This window comes from Lontra canadensis, unplaced genomic scaffold (assembly GCF_010015895.1).
Source record: "Lontra canadensis isolate GAN:19392208 unplaced genomic scaffold, GSC_riverotter_1.0 scaffold7, whole genome shotgun sequence".
NCBI classification, from domain to species: Eukaryota; Metazoa; Chordata; class Mammalia; order Carnivora; family Mustelidae; genus Lontra; species Lontra canadensis.
The window spans coordinates 35,199,286-35,217,681 of NW_022631001.1; the positions used below are offsets into that span (position 1 = coordinate 35,199,286).

General features: G+C 53.5%; 1 protein-coding gene across 9 annotated transcripts in view; it reads left to right on the top strand.

Moving 5' to 3' along the window:
* Positions 1-18,396, top strand: part of MICAL2 (microtubule associated monooxygenase, calponin and LIM domain containing 2) — a 210,019-nt gene that overhangs the window by 123,515 nt on the left and 68,108 nt on the right. For 4 of the 9 annotated variants that reach the window (XM_032853485.1, XM_032853489.1, XM_032853490.1 and 1 more), the window contains 7 exons: positions 165-227; positions 5,058-5,165; positions 6,198-6,384; positions 7,536-7,624; positions 8,893-8,995; positions 11,621-11,678; positions 12,701-12,936. In XM_032853485.1, the coding sequence (XP_032709376.1) occupies positions 165-227; positions 5,058-5,165; positions 6,198-6,384; positions 7,536-7,624; positions 8,893-8,995; positions 11,621-11,661 (591 nt within the window). In that variant the 3' untranslated portion in view covers positions 11,662-11,678; positions 12,701-12,936. Of the gene's footprint in view, positions 1-164; positions 228-5,057; positions 5,166-6,197; positions 6,385-7,535; positions 7,625-8,892; positions 8,996-11,620; positions 11,679-12,700; positions 12,937-18,396 lie in introns of those variants that run through there. The other 5 variants (XM_032853488.1, XM_032853491.1, XM_032853487.1 and 2 more) reach the window with 4 other exon arrangements.

Sequence of the window (18,396 nt, forward strand, 5' to 3'; positions counted from 1 at the left end):
GGAGGTGATGGCAGCTAACCCTGGTAGTGCCAGGAATGATGCAGTGAGCTGGCAAAGGTAGAATGCCTGTAGTGTCCAGTAAATGTGCTCTTTCCCCAGTGGAGGAGACTTCCCAAAGAAATCTCACTTACCTGAAATGCATGTTGATTCCTCTCTTTCTAAAGGCAAAGAAGTCACCTTCAGGTTCCCATTTCCATCCCAGCCACTTAACAACAGTGCGGCCTCAGGTGAGTTAGAGCCTCTCTGAACCTCAGCTGCCTCATCTGCGAAGCGGGATTATGAGACCCACCTCGCAAGGCTCTGAGGGCCACACATGTACGATCACAGCACAGTGCCTGGTGCCAGGGGACACAGGTGCAGACATGGGTGCCCAGGGGAGGTCACAGCCCCAAAGGCCTGCCCGAGTCTCAACTCTGAGCATGTCATTTCCAGACCCCCTCGAAGGAGGTGGTCTCTATTCTTGGCCTCTCTTGCTCTTGCCCTGAGCATATCCCTGGGCACCCAGGCCCTCAGCCTGTCCTATGATATTTCTCCCCTTGGGACTCATCAGAGGGGAATGTCAGCCCCAGTGGGCCCAGGAGACCTCTTCTGGCCCTGCTCCCCTTCCTGTGAGCCCTCACCTTTGAGGCCCTAGCACCTCTGCCCTTACCCTGCCTGAGCTGTGTGGGCTTCATGATGTTCACAGCAGGCCAGGTGGCCTCGGGTGGCCCAGCTCCGTGGGGAAGCACGGCCTGGACACCTGGTATCCATGGCTGAGTTCCAGGCCCGAGGTGGGTAGTTAGCATTGTTCGGACACAAAGTGGCCCAGGAACCTGCTTCCTCCTTCATTCAGAGCAAAGGCCTTGTGCCAGGAGTGTAGAGATGAGTAAGACACAGTCATGACATCAGGGAGTTCAGACCAGCAGGGAGGTGGGCCATCTCAGAGCTGGTGAGAAAGGCTCCAATATGCAGCCAGGGACTGATGGTCACGTTCTAAGCTCAGTGCCAGGATTGCCTCCAACATGCCTCCTTGGGGGGCACAGCTGTCTTCAGCCTTTGGGGATGATGCAGAGGACATCAGCATATGCCATACATGTGCCACATGTTTGAATCTGGGTTGACCCATTGAAGAGAAGTCCGTGTGTTCATTTTGGGTAGGCCACATCATTCTTCCTCACGCAGAGGAGGGCACCCAAGTGACCTAGAGTTTCCCAGAGTGAAGGCCATCTAAGAAAAGAAAAAAGAAGTTCTAGAACATAAAAATGTAAAAACCATGCAAGTGGCAGTGTTTTGGACTCATTAACTCTCCACAAAGTGCTTCTTGGGGGCCTCGCACCATTTGAGGTGTGGCCTGAATTCTGTGGTGACCCTTTTTTGCAGGGATGGCAGTGGTCTCCCCATTTTACAGCTGAGGAAGCTGAGGCTCACAGAAGGGAAGTGGTATATGTGAGGTTAATCTAATGTAATGTGAGATAATGGCCCACCAGAAATGTCCAGCCATTCCAGCTTGTTCTAATTAATGAAAAAATAATTAGAATTCAAAAGGGGGTGGAGGATAGTAAATACTCCAGTTCTTTAAAATACAAGAATATTGAAAGCTATATTAAGGTTTGCAAAAACAGCCCCATGGCCCTCCGGAATAATCAATTCTTTAAAAACTAGTGACCGGGATGTGATCATTTCTGGCCACATCTTTTTGTTGGAACAAATTCCCAAATTATAAATTCTCCTCTTGACCAGCCTGCCTTTTAGAGCACGAATCTCCTTGCTGAGAATGCCTGGATCTCACTCTGAGGTCAATACCAGGACTGACTTTTCTGGAAACTTTTCTGGAAGTTTCTCCACAAATTGATCTCTGTCTTAGGATCCTAAGAGCTTAATCGGCTCAAGCAGTGCTACTCAGGGTGTGGTTCATGGGCAAGTACTGGTCTGTGACCCAGTGAGCACAGCGAGTGAGAGTGAGCATTAGACCTTGTAGAGCAATCTGACATTGGCTCACATCCAAGTGTGTGATCCTGTTTCCAGTAATTCACATTTACTATGTCCGGAAATACTAGGTCACAACAGACTCTAGTTTTTTTTTTTTGTTTTTTTTTTTTTAACCAAAACCTGGTCATTTGCCACTTATCGTTTGAGGAGCAATGAACTAGCATTGGTCTAGCTGGTCATGTCCTCACTCTACTGGAGCCAATAAGGCATCCTGTTGACAAGAAACAGAAGAGAACCTCTAGCCCTCAACGCAGTGTCTGCCTCCACACTGGTCTCTGGGGTGGGCTTCTGGGGGGCTTCCCCTCACCTCTTGAGATGAGTTCCCATCACCGGGTCTCGCTGTGGCCTCTCCAGAAAGTCTGGTCCACCTCTTGGTATTGGCCAGCGGTGACTCTGGGTTGGTTTCCATCAGGTTGGGAAGGGCATGTGGGAGATCCAGTGCTGCTCTCCTTAAGGGTGCTTTCGTTATTCTTAGGAAAGCTATGGCAATGGCCTGGGGCTGTGATTGCAACTGGGAGAAGGGAGCCTTTTTGGCCCATACTGGAAGACCAGGTCTTGTCTTTATCCTAAATCACCTGGCTGGGTGACCTGGAGAGTATCCAGTCTTGGCAGAGCAACTGAGCAAGTCCATGAGCGCATAGATGGGTCTGGTGACATCTGCCAGCTACCTTCCAGCCCTCGTCGTGCTTCTGTAATTGCTCCTTAAGCCAGGGTTGCACAAAAGCTCAGCAGCACAGAGTGCTTATTAGCTAAGTGGTTAATAAGGTCCCATTAGGGATTTGTATTTAAAGCCTCAGAAAGTACTGCCTCAACCCCTTCTAACTCAGGGGAGGCGATAATTGCATGTGGGTATCACGGCATCACCGTGGAGTGTTTCTGGGAGAGCGCCTCGGAGCCAGTTCACACACCGGGCCTCGGGAGACAGCCACACAAGGGCAGTGTGGGCAGGGAGGTAAATCTGACCTCCTCTGTCTTCTCCCCCTCTTTGATTTGATATAAACCCAAGAAGTATTTAGTATTCTTCAATCCCTTTCTGAGGGGCCTGGTCCAGGGGAGGTCCCAGTGGGGTTTCCGGTGGGGGTCCCGGTGAGGGATGGAACGTCAAGCAAACAATGGCTTGTTGTCCTGAGTCAGGGCACCTGAACCTTTCTTAGAAACAGGAGCCAGGTTTCTTGGCATTCGTGACATCCTGTGGATGGCAGAGAGTGTGCTTGGAAGCAGAAGGCTAATCTCCTCCAGGTTGGGGCAGCTCGGGAGGTGAAGTAGGTCTGGGCTAACTGGCCTGGCTGCTGTGCTCCCAGGAAAGGACAGGCTTCGTAAAGTGTGAGAGGCTCCCGTCTCTCTGAGCCATGGGCTCAGACCCCCTACCTAGCAGGCCCATGGCCTGCTACAATCCCCAGGAGCCCCACATGTGGTCCAAGGGCTCCAAAGGGCCATGAGTGTGAGGGCTTCCTTAATGAGAAAGGGAGTAGGAGCTCCTGGATCTTGTCATTCTCCCCAGCTTGCCTGGCGTCCTTCCCTCTCCTTCCCCCTTGCAGTGGCTGTGCTGTTGCTAGAATCCAGTAGGCTGGTCTCAGCTTCTGAGGCAGGGCTCTGCTACCAGGAGCTGGGGGACCGCAGCCATTCGCTTTGCCGTCCCCCGAACTTCCTTCTTTATCGCTGAGGCTTTCGTAGCAGATTAGACGTGGCCTCCCAGGGGCAGCCATGGGTTTAGATGGAGGCCATTCCTCCGGCGGCTCCCGTTACTGTTGTTGGCCGTGGCAATGGTTGTTCACCTGAGCCACAGTTCCCTCCGGCCACGCCTCCCAGAAGCCAGATTCCAAGGCTGGGGAGGGTTGGGACCTGCCTTCTTCCCGGATCCTGGGTCAGAAACGGTGCTTCCAGAACCATTTCTGTGCTGTGTGCCTCCCTGAAGAGGAGACTGCAATGTTCCTGGGGTGGCATTCATAGCTGGTGGGAAAGGGGGAGCAAGATAGGATTTGCTGGGGGTATTTGGGTGACCAGCCCATGTGTTCTTGGGCTTTCAGATCCACCTCTGCCCCAGCCCCAGGACACGTGGATGGGGAACCAGAAGCTCACAGTTGCGGGGTGGCCGTCATGCCCTCCAGAGCACAGGCACTGGTGACCTGCCACCAGTGGTGCCCAGAGCTGACATGCCAGCAGCAGCCTGGGGCCTCCAGGCACAGCTGCCTGGAGCACGTGGTGGAGTTCCATCCTGTAGCCTCCTTGCTCCCATTCCAGTCACTGCTTCTGTAGGCCGGGGGGCACCCAGGTTAGATGCCACCATGGCTCCCCAGGGCTGTGGAGGCTGCAAGGCAGGCTGGGAGCTGCTACACTCGGGAAACGGAGAGGGAGGAGTCCAGCTCCTCCTGGCCTAGCCCCGCCAAGTGCCAGGCACTTGAATCCCCCTTCTCTCCCTCAGTTCATACCACACGTCCATGAGGCAGTCCCTGTCCTACTAAATAAGGAAATTGAGCTCAGCAGCTGAGAGTTTTGTGTCCAGTCTCAGAACTGGTTCATGATGGAGCTGGGGTCCTAACGCTTGCTCCCAGTCTGGGGTGCGGGAAGCGGTTCTGCTCATGATGCCTGTGAAGCAGCAGCTCCCAGCCCTCCAAAGACGGGGATGGCTATGGGAGGGTGGCTGTTGGTCAGCTGTCTATCTGTGAGGTCCTGGTTCCTCAGGGTGTGAGGGCACCCAGGCTGGGGCTCAGGGGACCTGAGAGGAGTTCTGAATCTTGCACATATTTGCTAAGTGGCCTGGGAGAGCTCCCTTCCTCTCTCTGGGATTCATTTATCCCATTTGTGAACCAAGAAACTCAACGAATCCTGCAGGCCTTGCACGCCCACGGAGCTAGTTCTCCAAATCACCTGGCTCACCCCAGGCCCCAGCGTTCCATCTCTCTCCTTCTCTCCATCTCCAGAATGCCTGCTGCCCATTCCAGGCTGGTTTTGCATCTCCTGGGATGCCGGGCACTGTCTGCATGTGGGTGTGGAGCCCTGTCCCACATCTAGCCTGTTTGCGCTTTCCTTCTCAGTCCTAACTGGCCTCTACCTTTGTCTCTGTCTCCTCTACCTCTGCTCTCGGGTAGCTGACGGTAGGGAAAGTGTCCAGCGGAATAGGGGCTGCAGCCGAAGTCCTGGTCAATCTGTACATGAATGATCACAGACCTAAGACCCAGGCCACCTCTCCAGACCTGGTAAGGACGCACACCCCTCAGCCTTCACCTGCAGACACCGGCTCTGGTCTCCCAGGGAGGACGGCCTGGCCCACCTGAGGCCCCCGGCTTGTGGACAGGAGGTGTGACAATGGGGTAGACCGGTGCCAAGTTTAGAGGGAGGGCTGCATTTTCTGACCAATTAACCTCACTCGGCTCCCCTCAAGGTCGTTTCACAAGGCAGAGCCTGTCCCCTGATGTCTAGAGAGCTCAGTGAAAAGGCCAGGCAGGCCACCCCTTACCCTCAGTATTTGGTGTCCAGCTCAAGTAGCCCTTTGGCACAAGACTGAGAATCCAGTAACAGAGAGATACTCTGCCCTCTGAATTCTCCCTTTTCCCCAACAAGACTGACTGCTGCTTCACCAGCCCTTTGACTGGACAGTTCTTTTGCTTTCCTTTTGATACATCCACCCAATCCCCCAGGCACATGGCTGCCTTGCCCTCATCCCCTCTCCTGCATTTAGGAATTTGCCTGGCTGCCCCAGGGGCTGAAAGACACAGCCTCTTGCTTTCCTGCCGTTCTCTTTAGCAGTTTGACTGCCACAGGCTTTCCCGGCTTGGCCTAAGTCACTGCAGGGGGACAAGAGTGTGGAAAGCATCCTTTTGGGGACCTCACTCTAGACCCAGGCAGCCTTTCATCCCTGGGGCAGATTGCTGGGGTCAGCGTCGCTGGGCAGGCCTGTTTGTGAACGATGCCCCCTCTGTCAGACAGAGCGACGCCACTCCCACCTGAACCAGAGCAGCCAGCCTCTGAAGGAACCCCTCCCGGGCCTCCTTCGTCATCAGCTGGCCTGTCTGGGTGCAGAATTAACAGCAGCCCACATGGGGCTGGGGTTGTTGGGGTCTGTGCCGGGAGCGGATCCTCCGCCCCTCGGCCTCGCCACAGTGCCCGCCGTCAGATGAGTGGCAAACAGGAGCCCAGGGGGTCCCCACGATTGAGCTCAGAACTTTCCAGGAGTCTCGGTGTCAGCCCCTGACGCATGGCGCTCCTCTCCCGCCACCCTCTGTCCCCAGGAATCCATGCGGAAGGTGTTCCCCCTGAACCTGGGCGGCAGCGACACCTGTTACTTCTGTAAGAAGCGTGTGTACGTGATGGAGCGGCTGAGCGCAGAGGGACACTTCTTCCACCGGGAGTGCTTCCGCTGCAGCGTCTGCGCCAGCACCCTGCGTCTGGCTGCCTACGCCTTCGACGGCGACGAAGGTAACTCCCGGGGGCCGGGGGATGCTCCGGGCTCTGCTCTGGCCTCCTGTCTGCTCGAGCCTCTGGGGCGCCCCCGTTCTTCCCAAGGACTGTGGCGTCCCCGGGAGCGCTGTTCTGGGAGCTGGGAGATCCTGCTATAGCAAGAGCCCCCCCCCCCGAGTGGGCCCGGGGTCCATGAGTGCCTGCTGTGTACCAGCCTCGGCCAGCACCTACTGTGTGCCAAGTGCTTGACATACGTGTCCTCGCCAGTACCCCCACCTTCCGTGGCCCCGTGTCAGCAAGAGGATCACACCTGGCTTGTAACAAGGGTTCAGTAAATGATGACTTATTAATGTTTTTATTTACAAAGTATGTCTTACAAAAGCGATCATAATAGCAACCTCTCCTCTGAGAAGCAGCCTACCAGGGTGAACCGTCAGCCAGCCACGTAACCTTGGGCCTGTTACCTAACTTCTTGGTCCCTCCATTAGGTCATCAGTAAAATGAGGATAATAATAGCTCTTAGCTCATGAGGTTGTTGCGAGGTTGTTCAAGGGAGTCAATTTGTGGAAAGTGTTCAGAGGAGTGTCTGCTATATTGTGATTGCCGGATAACTTTTTCCTGCTGTACCATTGTTACTGAGGTTACTGTTGTAGCGGTGAACAAAGAAGTCTTTTCTGGAAGGTGCCCAATGGTCCTGGGCTGTGGCCCGGGATCCAGGGCAGCCCTCACCTGGGTCTTTTCCTCTCCTTCACTGCTGCCATCTGCTCCGAGACTTTCCCACCTTCAGGGGCCCCCAGAAGGACTGTGAACTAGAAGCAGTGCTGATACTCAGAGCTGTCCATTCTGCAGCCTGGCCGCTGGCCTTGGGAAGGAACTTGGCCTCAGTTGGGCTTAGGGATTATCTGAGGGCTTCGGCCCCGTCCCCGGCATCTCCCACCACTCCCCCATCGCTACAGCCTGCTCAGAGGCAGCAAAGGGTCCTGCTGCCTCATCTCAGTGTGGCTTCTTTAAGGCACGTGGCAGAAGCCAAGTTTGAGGCCTCCCGGGCTTACTCCCAGTATTGGTATTCCCTGACCTAGACAGGGACAGACATTGGCATGTGTCTGCCGTGGCTCTAATTTACAGGAGAAAACCCATGCATGCCAGTATGTGTATGTTTCATTTTACAGGCAAGTTTTTCTGCAAGCCTCATTTCATTCACTGTAAGACCAACAGTCAGCAGAGGAAGAGACGAGCAGAGTTGAAGCAACAAAGAGAGGTATGTTTTGTCCTGAAAGCGCTGGTGAAACAGGGAAGGCCCCTGGATAGGAGACCCATTTTCAAAGGTCCTTGCGAGCGAGGCCAGAGTTTCTGGGCCTGGAGGGGCTGAGACCAGCAGGTGAAGCCGGGAGTCTTTACTGTGTGTGCGGGGTGGAGGGTCTCTGCCTTAGCCCCTTCTGCCAGCCTCTGGGCTTATCCCGTTCTGGAGGCTGGCTTGCCGGTAAGCGGTGGTGCTGGCTTCTGAAAAGAGCTTTCCCATGTCCCAGGGACGGGACTATATGCCCAGCCATGGGAAAACTACAGGGTCCCCCATGCCTGGGTCCCACATGTCTGCAGTGTTGTAGGCAGGGATGCCCCTCCCTCCCCGTGGAGCCTGCCTTTCCCTAAGTCCACCCACCCCGGGGCCCCCGCCTTGGATGTCAGCAAAGTGACAGGCTGCTGGGTGTGTGGCCAGTTGGTGACAGCGTCCCCTCTGGCAGCTCTTAGCAAATACCTTCTCCACTGCTTGATGAACCACTGCTCCCCCCAGCAGGGACCCACACCGTACAGCTCTTTTTGGATTACACGAGGCATAGAGGCTTAATGTAGAAAAACGGATGGACAGAGTATGTAAAGAAGGAAAGTTAAATGGTCACTACTCTGTTCTGAGAAACCCGTAACTAACATTTTGTGAAATTGCCCTATGTGATTGTTTTTTCACCTAGTTGGAATCCTATCACTACATTTTCATATCCTTCTTTTTATGTAGCAACAGTATACCAAGAGCCATTCCCCATAACATTACAAATTCTTTCGAAGCATCATTTTTGATGCCTGTAAAAGATGGTTAATAATTTATTCAACAAGCCCCATGTTGCTGAATGTTTATGTTGTGTCCTATTTTTACCTTATAACTGTTTTCACGGCAAGTATCTTTGTACAGCCATCTTCGTCCCTGTTTCAAATTTCTTAGGACAGATCATTAGAAAGCATTTCTGAGTCAAAGGATGTGTGAGCCTTGTGTTTTTTGTTTTGTTTTGTTTTGTTTTGTTTTTAAAGGATGTGTGTTTTGAAGGCCTGTGAACCCTGTGGTCATGTTGGCCCCAGGAAAGCAATGCTCGTATTCAGCCCCCCTTCAGCAGTGTACAGGGGCTCTTACTGGGGGGGCTGGTTGCAAAATGCAGGGTCTGCCATGGTCTATTTGTGTGGGCTCTCTTCGTCTGCTCCATCGGTGGGGTGCTTCATGAGAATCATGGCCTGATGCCCCCCCTCCTCTCCCTCTCTTAGGAGGAGGGACCGTGGAAGGAGCAAGAGGCCCCTCGGCGAGACACCCCCGTGGAAAGTTCTTGCGCAGCGGCTGCCATTGGCACGCCCGAAGGCAGCCCTCCAGGTATCACCAATTCCTCCTTTAGGAAGGCGCTAAGCTGGCCCCTCGTGCTGCCGTGGGGCCTGCTTCACGTTCCCCGGAGCCTGCTTAACTGGATTTGGGGACTCCTGTGTGCAGCCGGCCTGCATTTCAGGGACAATGCTTACAACTACTGCTACACGTATGAGCTCTTGAGCCTCGGGCTGCCCCTCCTCTGGGTGTTCTCCGAGGTCCTGGGCTCCATGTACGGCGAGTCCGAGGAGTCCCTGGAGACCATCCGCAGCTGGGTGCTCAGATGCTTCCCGGTGAAGCTCCCGTGAAATGCCGAGCACCCCAAAGGGCCCTCACATTTCCGGTTCAGGCGGCAGTCTGAGTGTAGGTGGCCAGGACTCTGGCTGGCAGCCTGACATTCTCTAGCCCATTCACTCCAAGCCAAAGAGCTTCACCCCGGCCCCCTGCGCCTGACCGCATCCGGGTGGACATCCCCTTCTGGTGCTGGGGCCGGACAACATGAAGGATGTTTTTTTATAGCTTTGTACTTCTTTTATACCAAAGCGAGCCATAGTTCTAGGTTTACATTTCAATTTTTAACTTTTAATCAACCAAGAGAAAGCATTTTTTTTTTCCCCAATGAGTGTCCGTTTTTCTCAACACGGTTTGAAGTTTATAACTGGTATCACGAATCCCCTCCACGGTGTAGTCCGTGGCCACGGTCGCTGCCTGCGACACTCATGGTTTGGGCTTTTATAGAAACAGAAGTGAGCGTGCCACCTTCTGATCAGTGCCTTTTGATGTATGTACCCTGGTACCACTTGTCCACAGGGACAGTGTTTTGGCAACACGAAAACGTCATCAGTTTTGAAGAAAAGAGTAGATCAGAGTAGAATTAAACCTTATGGAAGCACACGGCAGTATGTCGTTGGTGGTGATCTGTCCTCCCGGATAGAGGGGGACCTGTTTTGCACCCTGGTTTTGATGTCAGATTAGTAGCTTAAAGGTTTTTACCCTCATCACCAGACCACAGCCAGATGACCACGGGGTTTCGAGCAGATTGCTACAAACATACATGGTCCCTCCCTGTCAATGAGCACGGCTCAGAAGGCCCCAGGGTCCCCGGCCGTGCAGAGCTCTGGTGAGCTGGTGCCTTGCAGGAGAGGAGCTGTGCCCCCGCCCGGACCTTAGCCCAGGCTGCTGTCTGAGCCACGGCCACTCAGGGTCCGTAACGGTCAGGCTGAGGGAAGACTCTGCCCTCTTGCATCCTGTGCTTTGGGACTGAAGCCGTCTGTTAGCACCTCAGGGTATAGGATATCTGGGAAGCGTGACCTCCCCAATGAGCCCTGCTCACAGACATTCTGGTGGCTTAGCCACTCAGCTGCCACGTGGATCTGGCCAAAGCAGCCAGTTTGTATTCACACTGTCCTAGCAAAGGAAGGTATCTGACCTCCTGTGTCTTGACTGGCTGGGGAGGCTGGGAGCAGAAGCTGTTTGTTGACTGATATAAAGAAATATGCCCTACTGAGGGCAAAAACAGGCCTTGGGTCCACCCTACCTGTATCCTTCACTCGGGGCTTCCAGGGGGAGGCCTCTCCTCTCCACACCCTGCCCTGCCCCTACATGTACCTCTGCTGGGTCTGCTAGAACAAGGCTCAGGATGTCTAGAGTGGCCAGGCCGGAGATGGCTCTGTGCACTTGTGACACGAGAGAGCTCCTCTAGATTAAGGAGGGATGGAGCCTGGCATGCGTTAGGAGCTGAGGCGCTTGAGAGCTGGGAGATGACAAGTTTTATAGGGCAGGAAGAAGGGGAGAGGCATTTCTACCAAGCCTTCCTTGACATTCTTGGAGCAAACAGGGGCACGACTGTGTCCCAGCCTGTGGGAACTGGCACCTCTGTCCTCATTGGAACTGTTCTCAGTCCAATGACTTTTGTTGGATTTTTCCAAATTTTTGCTGGAATTTTCATATTCGGCATGGTGGGAGGAGCCCTGGAGTCATGCTGTGTTCGAGTCTAAAAGGAAATTCTTGAGGGCATGATGTGAACACGTGCACAGCCGTGTCCCAGCTTCTGTCTTCAGCCCAGGGTTGGTGGGGATGCTCTGTGGAGTTCTGCTCCGTGAACCAGAGTTAGACTCTCGGAGAATGTCATTTACAGCCATAAAGAGACTGGTTTGAATTACTCTGGTGAGACGGGGCGTGCCTGTCAGAAGCCCGAGATGTTTGTATGTTCTGAGGCTGTGAACCTTCCTGGTGGGCAGAACTGAAATGCCTGGTGATCCCAGGAGGCAGACGTCTCTCGGTCTCCGTAGCACATTCAAGAATGAGCATGGGACACTGGAGCCAAACTGGGACAAAGAGATCCTGGGGGGCAGGGGTTCCTGAGGATGCATGCCACTCGGAGGGGAGAGTGGGGAGCGCTGGCCTTGGCCAACTGCACGCACCCACTCTGGCCGATGGGTAGGCGGTCACTACCAGAAAGGTCCATCGGTCCTAAGCATCGGTCTGTTTGGGGAAGTTTCCCTTTTATCGATGGTTGCCTCATCTTCAACTCCTGTGCCTTTTGTGTTACCAGTCTTTTTCCCTTTTTTCCCCTACCCTGAACTAAATTCTCCTTTCTGTCTCTCTCTCTTGCCAACCTTACACTGTGGCCACCAGTTCGTTTCAGCCTTCCAGTGCTACACCCACTTCTTGGCTGACACACTTCTGCTCGGAGGTGACTGGTTTTCTTGCCAATTTTCAGAAAGTGGTACTAACACCTAACGTGCTTTCTGTGCCCCGTCCTCTGTGCCGCGGTCCTGGCCGTGCTAACTGCGAGCGTCTTGCATACTAACGGACTCATGCCATGGCCTGGGGGGTTGGTGACGTGGGGTGGCATTCTGCTGGAAAGCCATGTTTGACTCTACTTACCCCTGAGCCGGCCGCCTGGTCCACACCGGCAGCATGCCTGCCTCCCTGTGGCCCCCCGTGCGGCCTGTGTGCATGCCTTTCCCCTTGCGAAACCGCTTACCTTCCTGGGCCGGGTCCCCCAGCTGTGAGACAGCATGCCAGAGAGGGCTCTGTCCCCTGGGAAAAGAACTTCAGTCTAGTAGCCGCTGAAAAATACACACAGACAAGCATTCTTACCTCCATTCTCGTATGCAGGTTCTTGATCAAAACCATGGGTGACTCTTTGGGGAAAGGCTTCAAAAAAAATAATGCTCCCAGCCTTCATTGCAGGCTTGAGCCACCCAGGCTTTGTATTTTGAACATACCACCACCACGCCCCCGGCAAATCCTTTCCCAGCGCAGCCTCTGCTTTAGACACAAGGGCTTTGCTGTGGTTCTTCTGACTGTTCTTGTCTCATCAAGCCCCAGAGGATGCAGAAGCTTCCACTGGAGCAATCGTTGCTCCAGGCCAGGGGTGGCTGTGAGACACGACTCCACTCAGCCCTGGCCTGGAGCAGCCCGCGTCCGTGCCGCCATGGCTCTGCTCAAAACACGTGTGCCCGCTGACTCATTACCCAGAGCAGCGGGACGTTCCAAGTGCTCTTAGAGGGGGACGCCGTGCCGAGGCTGGGGGAGCTGTTGCACGTGGGGCCTCGGGCTCTCAGGTGGAAGGGGGCGTCTGTCCTGCATGCGGCCGGAGCACGCCGACCTCTCGGCCTGTCTGCACGGGCCCGCATGCTGCATTGCTCGCTGCCCTGGTGCAGTCTAGCCAGTACGAAGTCATCGCTCTTGTCTTGTCTTCTCTTGCAGAGTCTCCCTCCCTTTGTAGAATGTCAACCAGAGAGGGCTCTCCTTCCCTCTCAGCCTTCTCTTTAGCTAGCCTCCCCCCTCACCCGCCCATCTCCTCGCAACGCATGTCTGTGACCTTGGGTAGCCATTTACAGTGCCACATGGGACCCTGTGTTTTGCACACAGCCAACGATGTTTAGCTTTATTTATGGTATTTGATGCTGTAAATGAAAATAAATATGGTTCTTTATAAAGCGCATTGTTTCCTCTCTTCTTTGCCATGGAAGCTGCTCCATCCTCAAACACAGGGGCTGGTTTAGGGGGACAGTCTTTCCTAAACTGCTGGTGGGGCCTGCACTCATGGTGACGTGGGACGCTCTGGGGCTGCGCTGGGCAACTCTGAAAGGAAATATTACCCAGGGGTAATATTTGGAAAAAGGTCACCAATGCTCCTGGGCCAGGCTTTTGGGTCTCTTTCTTGAAAACTCATGGTACTTTTTCTGTGTAGATTCTGGGCATAGCTGGGTGAGGGTCAGTGTCACCTGAGCTGTGAAAAAACAGACTATCTTAATAGCGCCCGTGCTCATTTCCCCCCACCCAAACCGCACACCTGTTGGAGAGCTTTCCTGAGGAACCGTTCACTAACCTAGGTTCCTAAGTGACCAAGGTTGCTACAGGTCTTACGCTGGTCCAGCTGAGTGAGAGGTGAAAGGCAAAAGGACCAGACATTGGTTTCAGAATGGCGGTGAACATGGCAGGTGTGCTTATCCAGAGGGAGAGCCATTTATGATCCTAAGAAGCCTCCCGTGAGCCCAAAGGCTCAAGTTACTCGGTGTCTTAGGCAGCAGAGCCATTCTGAGGACAGAACCCATGGCAGGCTCTGACCCAGTTCCAGGCTGGTTTCCCCGTACAGGAAGGATCCAGCATCTCACTTGGTTAGTATGAACAGTGCCAAGGAAGTCTCGTCCTCAGCTTCCTTGGGTTGGGATGCCTGACATCGCCAGGCTGGTTGTAGCTGGGCTTCTGATGCTGCGATGAGCCTCCCCTGAGGGGCATCTCTGGGGCCTTGGGCCTCTGCGCTCCGCTGCCAGCTCCTGGAAGTGTCCTCTGAGCTGCCTGGGGTCATGTACCCAGGTGAGATACTCTTTCTCTTCCATAAAAGGAAAGGTGTTAGGCACTGAAGTTAGGAGCTCTGTTGGACAAGTGATTCATTCCTTTATTTATTCATCTGTTCCAGTATTTGTTGAACACACACCATACTCTAGACATATTCCAGGTCCTAGGGCTGGAGCAGTGAACCACACAAAGTCCCTACCCTTCCCTGCATCTCAGAACATATCTCAGTGTTGTGCACTGGATTTGATTGGTTTTATTTGTACATACACTCACTTGTTGACTTAACTAGTATTTACTGAGCGTCTCCCGTGCGCTGGGAATGTGGCAGGGGTGAAATAGACAAACGTGCTCACTGCCACAGAGCTTAGAGTTTTGTTTTGATGTTCTGATCTGAAGTTGGGTTCAAGCAACATTTTCCAAAGCTTTTCAAGGGAACACTAGCTCCCAGAGGCGCTCTGCGAATGAGGAGCTCCAAAGGACCAAAGTTTGAGAAATGCTTTACAGGAAACATGCTGGTCCTCCCAAACCTTGGCGATCCCCAGGACTTACTGGCGTGGTAAAAAATCTCTGAGGGACCCTCCAGTAAAGAGGCTTAATTAACTTCTGCTGAGGTGGGCTTTCCCATACCTATTTGAAGGGAGTTTTGTGTTTGGGGTGGGGATTTTGGTTTTGCATGTCACATTCTACGTAGGCGTTTGGTAGAATGTTCTTTTATTCAGAAACAGTGGATTAAAGACTTTCAAAAGTAGAATAATAGAATTAAATATTAAATAGAACGACTATGGATTAGATTATGGGGTGATAACTTTCTAAGCTTTAAAACCTCTGACAGAAAAAAGTGTGTAGGATTCATGTGATATAAACCTGACAGTATATGTTTTTAAAACTTCATGTATAATAGTACCAATGAAAATATTCAGTAGGCAGTCAGACTGGGGCAGAGGGGTGGGGAATGTGAATTAGATGGGATCACAAAGAAGTTCGTTGCCATGGCCTGAAACAGTTCACACAAACGAGGTGTTCCCAGGTACCTGGGAGTGTCGGTGACCAGCTCATGTTTGTTGACTAAAGACCCAATGATAAATGGGCAAAGGCTATGAATAGACAGTTCTCATTCAGTCATATTAAACAAGTAAATGCTAAAAAGAAAAAGTGAATATTTATAACAATTACATTCGAAGGAATGTAAATTCAGTATCTCCTACCTACTGAATTAGTAAAGAAAAAATGAAGTAAATTGGTTGTAAGGGAAAAAAAGAGTCTTGGGTAAAAAGAAAGGAAAGAAAATGGGGATAGTCTTTTCTGGAAAGCAATATGGCAGCAGGGATGAAGACCCATGAAAGGGCTCTGACCTTTCAGCGCAGTAATCCTACCCCAGGGAACTTAGCTTAAAGAAGTAATCCAGCCAGAGAAATCAGTCTCTGTGCACCCTGAGTATTAAGTAGAGTAAGTGGGTCGTGCAGAGCGGGTGGGCTGTTTTCCTTTATTTCCGTGAACTCATTCCCTTTTTACAGCTTTTTCTTTAATGTCTGCAATAAGGAAAAAAAAACGTGACTGTGCTCAGACTGCTCTGGGCCCAGCTGTCACTGATGCAGCACCCCCCCAGCCCCCCACCCCCGTGCTGGGAATGGGGCCAAGCCCTAGTGTGTGGGACCTTGTTAGCTCTTCACCTCCTCGCGGCCACCTTGAGGGGAACCTTGATGTTACAGGAGTTGTCTGATATGACCTAGAGCAGCACCTTCAAGCTGTAAAGGAACGGAGAGTCACCAGCCCCAGCCAGGAGTCAGATGCCGCTGTCAGGGGATCCTCGGCTTGTGGGAAGGCCCTGGACCTGGCCAGAGACCCAGCTTTGACTCCGGCACTGTGTGTGGACTCAGTTTCCCTTCTAGAAATGAGTGCTTCTGACTTAGGGTTTTGTGGCAGTAGAATGGGGGAACATTCCTGATAGGGCGCTCAGGGCAGCAGGAACTCTCTCGTTGAGCTCTGGATGGTACCTTCCTGGTTTTGCATAGCGGGAAAGACTTTCGTGGGCATTCTAGATCATTCTAGATCAGCGTGCCTGACAGGACATCTTTAGGTTGGCCACTACACAGAGGTCTCAACTCACACTGGGCGGCGCCATTGATTTTTCTCTCCTTTTCCGGTCTCCCGGCCTTCTTGAAGGTAACTGGTTACCTCCCTTCAGACACCTCAGTCTCAGCTGTGGGTCCCCCTTTCCTCCTGCCACCTGCCAGCAAGATTTTGGTTTGGTTTAGTGACTTCTGAGTCTCAGCAAAGACGGAGGGGGCTCTAGCTCTGTCTCTGGCGGCCTACTTGTTACCTCTGCGTAGATTGTACCAGGGGTCTCAGAAACCTAAATATCCACCTCCCGCTCCTAACCGTCCCCTGAAACAGACTCTGTCTACCCTTGGCCTTCACAGTTTCTGGAAACAGCACTTCCATTCTTCCCATTGCTCAGCCCAAAGCCTTGGAATCATTCTTGACTCTTTCTCTTGGCACAACACCCACTCCACCCACGAATCCCAACCAAGCACAGCTAGAACCTTTCCACTTGTCACCACCCCCATGCAAGTGCCCCCCCCAACCCCCGGCCACTGTCCTCTCTTCTGGATTTACTGCAGTGGCCTCCTATGCGCCCCCCCCCACTGCACCCCTCTAGGTGCTACCTTGCTCCACTCAACCCATTTGCAACACAACAGCTGGAGTAATCCTTTCAGAACTTAGCTCCGTCCTCTGCTCAGAACTTTCCATCAGCTTCCCAGCTCACTCAGAGTAAAAGCCAATGCATACAGCAGGCTCAGATGGTTCTGGAGGGTCGGACCCCCTTCTTCTGACCTGCTGTCTCTCCGCCCTCTCCCATCTGCTGTGTCCCAGCAGTGCTGACCTCCTCCAACACTAGGCGTGCTCTGCCATAGAGCCTTTGCCCTGGCTGTTCCTTCTGCCAACAACACCCTTCTCTAGAGTCCAGAGAGACTGGCCCCACCCTTTATTCAGGTCTTTGTTCACTCCTCTCCCTCCCAGTGAGGTCTGCCGTTAATACCGCAATCCGCAATCCGTCCTCCCAGCTGTCCTGCCCCCTTCACCCACCGCCTACACGGGTCTTCAGAGTGTTTACCGCCTCTGGCCATATTATGTCTTACTGATGATGTGTATTGTTTATGTACCCGCCCCCCCTTATTGGAACATAAACTCCTCGAAGACAGGGATCTTTGTTTCTTTTGAACATTCATATGATCCCATAGGTACAACAGTGCTTGACACTGAGTGGACTCTCAGTAAGCATTCACAGAATAAATAAGGGGCCTGACTTCTGGCTTAGACCCCAGACTATGGAGCCTGTCTTGGGAAGGTCTTGCTGACATCAGCTCATAGCTCAGAAAGGAGAACCTAGAGGAGAACTACAACACTGTGCGTCCTGCTGCCTCCATAGAGCCCTTTGATTGATTGGGAGAGGGGCGTCTCGATTTTACTGGAATTTTGCCTTCCAAGGGGCACGACCTTCACATGCATCTCTCGCCATCCTGAGTGGCCCGTGGGAGCAGGCCTGAGGCTGGCCACGGAGAGCAGTTCCAGTGGGATGCCCTTGGGTGTCGAGGCCCAGGCCACCTGCTCACACACATCCTCTCCCATGCTTGGGATCCTGACACAGGAATCCAGGTGGCAGGTTTGAGACAAGAGGTGGCAGATGGGAACTCTGGGGGAACTCTGGTACCATGGCATGTGGTTGGCTCAACTTGCCTCTGACCTCCTGAGTCTAGTCTTCTTGCGACTGTCTCTGACGCCATGAGAGGGCAGGCTGCAGGGGGACTGACGAAGCAGAGGTACAGCCCCACTACTACCCAGACAAAGAAGTCAACGTCTTGATCTTGGGGGGCCTGGAAGTGTCCAGAAGCTCAGCTCCCTCCTCCCACCACCACCAGCATGAGGCCCAGCCAGGCCCGGCGCGTCCCCTGGCCATGAGGACTTTGTCAGGGCTCTGCGGTGGTGCCTGCCATTCCCACCCACCCTGAGGTGAGCTGTGAGCCGAGGTCATGGGGTGTGTGCCGGAGCAAAGTACTGGGGGCCCCAAGCCTATTTCCCTTCCCACTTCCCTGGGTTGCTATTGGGGTTCCTAACCAAAACTTAGACTTCTCCACCCCTAACTTCGTTCAGAGAGTCTTGAGTGTAGATCCTGGCCGTGCCCAAAGTTGGAGCCCCAGGGCTGGCCTGACACAGTTCCTATCCGTGGCAAGAAGAGAGTCAAGGTCCGAGGACTAAGGCCCAAACCTGCTGTTGTTTGCAAAAGGAAAGGAGAACAAGCTGGCTGTTTGGAGGTCCGCTGAGTTGTCGGGAAGGTACCACGGGCCCCCTCCCCTCCGGTCCCTGAAGCGGGAGACCCTGCTGCTCTGCGTGTTCACCCCAGGTTCGGGGTCTGTCTGCAGACAGTGTTGCCCTGCTGTCTGGCCTTGCATCAAGGCCAAGGGCTCCGCGGCAGGAGCAGTGCAGCCCTGCTGAGGCCACGAGGGAAGGGCGTGTAGCCAGGGAGGGCTGAGCCCCCACCCACCCCCATGCCCACCCCTGCTTGGCTTTACCTGAGCTGGTCTCTGCATAGAGGCTGCCCC